At 47.3% G+C, this 6,353-nt stretch overlaps 1 protein-coding gene across 1 annotated transcript in view; it reads right to left on the bottom strand.

The window, feature by feature from the left end:
* PAX7 (paired box 7) overlaps positions 1-6,100 on the bottom strand; it is a 77,369-nt gene extending 71,269 nt beyond the window's left edge. The window contains exons 1-2 of the mRNA XM_087702433.1: positions 6,016-6,100; positions 298-533 (exon numbers count right to left, since the gene is read on the bottom strand). Of these exons, the coding sequence (XP_087558559.1) occupies positions 298-533; positions 6,016-6,100 (321 nt within the window). The remainder of the gene's footprint in view (positions 1-297; positions 534-6,015) is intronic.
* Positions 6,101-6,353: the final 253 nt, after the last annotated feature.

Below are 6,353 nucleotides of genomic sequence, written 5' to 3' on the forward strand. Positions count from 1 at the left end.
ATGCACTTTTAAATTCAAGTTCTACAGTTTGCCAATGGACTGCCAAGCTGGTTTTGATCTCGGGAAGTCCATTCCATGCTCAACTTAGAAGGCCAACTTCTCAAGAAGGTTGGCTAGCAACGTATGGGATGGAAGCAGGAAGCTGTTCCATCATCTGAGCTTATCTTCCTCCAAGGGCCACTCTCCAACTCTCCCTGCCAATCAAAGGCGAGGAAGTGGCACAAAACCCAGAAGGGCCCCCTCCTCACCTGGCTGCTCAACTCCTGGGGTCATTGTCCTTCTCCCTCCCTCACTCACCCTGGGCTTGCTGCCGCCGATGGCTCCCGGCCGGATGGATCCTGTCTCTTGGTACCGGCAGAGGATCTTGGAGACGCAGCCGTGAGAGACCCGCAGCTGGCGAGAGATGACACAGGGCCGGATGCCGTGGTGCGCCATCTCTACGATCTTATGGCGGATGTGGTTGGGCAGGGGGCGCCCATTGATGAAGACGCCTCCAAGCTGGTTGACGCGCCCTTGGCCCAGCGGGGTGGAGACTGCGGGGAGGGTGGGAGGAAAGGGGAAAAGGAGGTCAAGGCATCACCTGCCCAGTCAACAAGGGCTGCCCCCTTCTTAGAGCTAGACTACACCACATCAACCATCCCCAACCCCTTGGCAAAACCTGTTAAGGTTGAAAATTGGTAAGGAAAGGCTGCTTCTCCAGTTGGAGATGGCTCTGTTCGCTCAGCTTCTGGCCTGAGAATTGGGGAGGGGGTCCAGTCAAGACCCCGGAGACACCCCCCCTTGCATCAGGAAGCCTCCTTCTGAAGACCACAACACCTCTCGGCAGTGGGCTTCCGATGGCAGCTCAATCATTTTGCGGCAAAGCTGATGATGAAGGACACAGAAGCAAGACCCCCTCCTGGGGAGCAGCCAACATTTGCTTCCCCCTGCCCACTTTTACCGGGGTGGGGTATTTGTCAGCTCTTCCAGGTGGAAAGCTACAAATGGGGTCGGGGGTCTCCTCTCCCCTCTGCTCCTCCTTGGAGGGATTCTCCAGAAAGGAAAAAGGGGCGCGAGGAAGCAGCTGTGTCCTCACCAATCCTTGGGAAAATGAGAGGGGGCAGCTTAAATTTCCAGAACACGCCCCCCCTCCCCTCCTTTCTAGTTTGGCTACCCGGTTTCTGCTAGTTGTGTTTCCCATCCACCCGCACACACTTTGCATTATCTTTTTGGGAGGGCAGAACGGAGTCCAGGCGGCTGGAGTCCAGTAACCAGTACTGGTTGTACCAGGTGGATGCAGACACCCCCCCTCTCTCCTTTCTCTCTTTCTCTCCTTTCTCTCTCTCTCTTTCTGTCTCTCTCCTTTCTCTCTCTCTTTCTCCTTCTCTCCCTCTCCCTTCTCTCTTTCTCTCTCTTTTTCTCTCTCTCTCCTTTCTCTCTCTTTCCCCCTCTCTCCCTCTCCTTTCTCCCTCTCTCTTTCTCTCCCCTTTCTCTCTCTCTTTCTCCCCCTCTCTCCTTTCTTTCCCTCCCTCTCCCTCCTTAGAGGGAACGGGGATTAGAGACAATTGGGGGATGAAGTGGGGCTGTGCAGTTGCAGTCATTAAAAGCCCCCTGATTAATGGCTTGGGCGGCGGCGGGGGGGGGGGGGAAATGTCTCCCTTCCTTGCTCCCAGGGGTCTCCTCTTCCTACCAAACACAGAGGAGGGGGGTGGGACTGGACGACACCCGCACCTCAAACTCTTGTGTATGCCGCCCCCTTCCAGAGCCTGCTTTTAAGAGTTGGCACTCCGGGTGCGACGGCTGAGTCCTGGCAATTCCGCCATTCTTTTTCCATGGGTGTCCCACCGGGGGAGCTGCACGGGGGACAGGGGGGCGGGGGGGGGGAAGTCTCTCCTGTCTGTCCGAAGTCTGTTTTTGGAGAAGAAATCTCATATCGGCATCCCGTTAAAGTCGGCCGTGTGGAGTCTGAGGGATCCTCACATGAGAAACGCAGAGCTAGCCAGCGGGGGCCCAATCCACCAACGCTGGTAGTTCGGTGCGCAGTGTGTGTGTGTGTGGGGGGGGGAGGACATCCAGCCGCTGAATCGACTACAACTGGACAAAACAAAAAACGCGTTGGAGGAGTAAATTGGTTGATTTGCTAAATTTTTGCAAACCCCAAACGCGGGACCCACGGACCGGCATCAATAAACGGGAGCGTGGAAACGTAAACGTGGCAAAATAGATCTCCCCTTTCAAAGAAAAAGGGGTGGGGTGGGGTGGGGGACCGATTCTGTTTGTTTTGCAACCTGCAATGAAACCCCCCCTCTCTTTGGGAAAATTAAAATGCCCAATCACAGATTTAAAAAGGGGAAATTGTGAAAACTTTCTGCCACAAGTAGCTTTTCGGCATGCGATCCCTTACAATGATAAGCCAATAATAATAATAATAATAATAATAATAATAATAATAATAATAATAATAATAATAATAATAATAATAATTATTATTATTATTATTATTATTATTATTCCTAGATCCTTGGTTAGGGCTCGAGCTGTTGAACTACCAACCAGCCCCAAAGGCTGTGAATCTCACGAAAGATTAACCACATAATAATAATAATAATAATAATAATAATAATAATAATAATAATAGTGTCATAATAATAAATCAAAATAAGTCAAAATATAATATCTGATCAAAAATGACATTTTATTGGTCATAAGTCATAATATAATAATATCTGATATAATATGACATATTATTAGTTATAATAATAAATCATCATAATAAGTCATAATATAATAATAATATCTGCTATATGGCATTATTATTACTTATTATTATAAGTAATAATAATGCCATATAGCAGATATTATTATTATAACATTATTATCTCTTTTATTCATTAAACATGAAACTCAGTCAACGGAACATCTGATATAATATATAATATAATATAATTGATATAATATTATTTACAATAATAAGTACTTCCATTCTGTGACGATACCTGTAACACCGTCAAACATCTAGATTTACCTATCCCACTAGATAGGTAGACAAAAATGCCAAACATTGATGATGATGATGATGATGATGATGATGATGATGATGGTGACAACAACAACAATAATAATATTCCAGGTTGTTGGGAAGGACTCAATAGGTGGACAGAATCCAGTCTAAACATTTGGCTGATTGTACTATGGACCATTACTTCGCCTCACTTTATGCCAGGATGCTGAATGCTGTTATGTCCAAGATGCTCACTCTTTTAAGTAAACCAGCGTGTATACACTGACCACTATCTAGTTTAATTGGTGTGAGTGTGTAAAACTGCCTTTTCATGGGTCCCTCCACTACCCTAGTGTCACTTCGGTTTGTGACACAAATTCAACCAAGTGTGGTTTATTTAAGAAACGCCCGTTAAGTATCTGGTGTTTTATTGCCTTCTCCCTTAGCATCTCCCGCTCTGCTTTTCGCCTAAATATAAAGGTTTATAAAGGTTCTCTTTCAGGCTTTTTTTTGCCCCCTTCCTCCAGATGCGCACCCAGCGTTTACATCTGGTTGCTGTTTTTCTAACACCTTGTTCGGTGGGGAAGTTGGACATCCTAAAACACGAAATGAAAAAGCTTTCCCCCCAATATACGGATACAATTCCGCCGCCGCCCCCCCAAATATTTGAAAAGAATCTTCTTGTCCCTCTGAAACCTTCCCTCGCCCTGGTTTTTTCCCCTAACTTTAGGCAACTAGCAAAAGCGCACAATTTTCTTTGTCCCGGCTCCGGTTTAAAATCAAGATTTCCCTAATCTTAAAATTTAAGATTTTCGTAACGGCCTTCACTTTCTTAATTTCATTTCCCCCCCCCTAAAATTAAAACGGACGGCCACACCATCAGCGCACAATTAAAATAAATTTTAAAAACCGCCAACGGAGCCTAACTTCCTTTCTGGGTTTTTAAAGGAGAGCCTCCTTTCGGAGTTAAATTTATCCCGTGTTGTTTGTGTGTTTGTGTGTGTGTGTGTGTGTGTGTGTGTGTGTGTGTGTGTGTGTGTGTGTGTTTTTCATCCACACCCAGGAGAAATCTCGATTTTTCCACCCCTTTGAGATAGAGAAAGTCTGTCCGATTAATCGAGCGGCTTGTTCGTAATGATGATGATGATAATGATGTATACTTCATTCGTTAAGCATGAAACTCAGTCAACTGAACATTTAAAATGTGTCACAAATACCATTGATGATGATGATATACTTTATTCATTAAACATGGAATGTTCAGTTGACTGAGTTTCATGCTTAATGAATGAAGTATATATATCATCATCATCAATGGTATTTGTGACACATTTTTAAATGTTCAGTTGACTGAGTTTCATGTTTAACGAATAAAAGTATATTAACGACAATAACAATAATAACAATAAAAAACTCAATCACCTGAACATTTAAAAATGTGTCACAAATACCATTGATGATGATGATTATATACTTCATTCATTAAACATTGAATGTTCAGTTGACTGAGTTTCATGCTTGATGCATAAAGTATATAATAATAATGGTAATAATAATAATAACAACAACAATAAATGGTATTTGTGATATATTTTAAATGTTCAGTTGACCAAGTTTCATGTTTAATGAAGAAAGTATACAATCATCATCATCAATGGTATTTGTGACACATTTTAAATGGTCAGTTGACTGAGTTTCATGTTTAATGAATAAAAGAAATAATACTACTAATACTACTACTATTAATCTTTTTTTTAAAAAAAAAAGAAATGACGGTTTGTTTGTCCCTCTGCCCCTTTTGACGCGGTTCCCTGCACGCAGAGAGTCGGCCCCAGACCTCGCGCGGCTGTTTAATCAAGAATCACGCGCCACTAATTCGAAGTCGCTCGGAGTGATACCTCATTAGCCACGGCTAAGCCTAGAGTGGACCATCAGCCGCCGCTGCCGACGCGCGGTCATTATTCTCCATCACGATGTACAAATATTTTGGTAATCCTTTGATCCCCTTTTCTTTTTCCACCCCGGACTGTTTCCCTTCCATTCGCTACACAGAAGAGCCACTTCACGCCAATCCTCGGCCCGCCTGTGTGTTTTTCGCGGCCGGCGTGGCTCCCCTCCTTCCTGCCACCTTTCCCGGCGCCCACTTGAGCACGCTTTAGGGGCACCCAATTTGCTTTAATAAATGCAGAAAGGGACGCCCGAGTTTGTTTTAATTCCGCAGCGGAGCAGCAGCCAAGAAAAGGGTCGGAGGATTTTTTTTGGGGGGGGGAGGGAGGGAGGAAGAGAAGCGAGGCGGACAACAGGAAAAGTCTCCTTCCGATTAATTAATATCCCCCCCCCCCTTTTCCAGATTATTTTTTTTCGGAGAGAGGGAAAGCCGGGCGAGAAAACCAACTGCACTTTATTTTATTTTTTTGGGGAGGGGAAGCCCCCGCGCGCCGCTTTTGCGCTCCGTTTCTTGTGCCATCAAAGCAGTAAAACAAAACCGCAATGCCAGTCATTAAGAATAAACACTATCGTGGGGAAAAAAATCGCGATTAAGAAACAGATGGGCAGCAATCAAAACTCTTCTGCGTCTCTCTCTCCCGTCCCCCCCCCAAAAAAAACAGCAAAGGCAAGGTTTTGCGCATCCCCTCCGTTCTTCTCACCCGCCGGAATCGAAATCAAGCGGCTCAGCTCGTCTACAATGGGCAGGAAGAGGGGCTCGGGGAGGGCGTCCGAAGCCCAAAGCTGCCTCCTCCCCGCCCAGGTTGGAGAGACCCCCGTTCTCCCCGAAAAGAAGCCCACACCGGCTCTTCCCCCCCCCAAAAAAAAGCAGCGTTCCCCGGGCTTTCCCGCGGCTTCTTCGGGAGTCCGCTGGGAATTTCGAAGGACGCGCTAACTTTTTGGGGAGTTTTCTTCCCTAAGAAGTGTGGGGGGAGGACTCGGCGACCCCCCCTTTCCCTGGCCCATTTGAGGAGCGAAAGGCCGGTTGCAGAGGCAAAAACTTGGGAAGGGGCTTCTCCCCCCCTCCCCCGCCCCGGAGTTCCACGTACCTTCCAGGGGGAATCCGGTGCGGGGATAATTCTGCCCGGGCGCCGGGCGCATCATCCTGGGTACGGTCCCGGGCAGGGCGGCCATGCTCCAGTCCAGGTTGCCGGGCTCGGTGGAGAAGCGGCGGGGAAGGCGAAGGCGAAAGCAGCGCCGGAGTCTTGGCCCCCTAGTCGAGACGGAGCGGCGAGGCGAGGGTGGGGGGCTGCAGAGCGACCCTCCCCGAGCCTCTTCCCTCTTCCCAGCGCCAGCACGGGCGGCAGGCTTTCCTTAAGCAGGTGGGGGGTGGGTGGGAAGCGCCCCAATTCAGCAGCTGGCACCGGGGGCGCACCCGGGAAAAGAG

Source organism: Thamnophis sirtalis, unplaced genomic scaffold (genome assembly GCF_051295495.1).
Source record: "Thamnophis sirtalis isolate CommonGarterSnake01/CBP01778 unplaced genomic scaffold, rThaSir2_p1.2 scaffold_15, whole genome shotgun sequence".
NCBI lineage: Eukaryota > Metazoa > Chordata > Lepidosauria > Squamata > Natricidae > Thamnophis > Thamnophis sirtalis.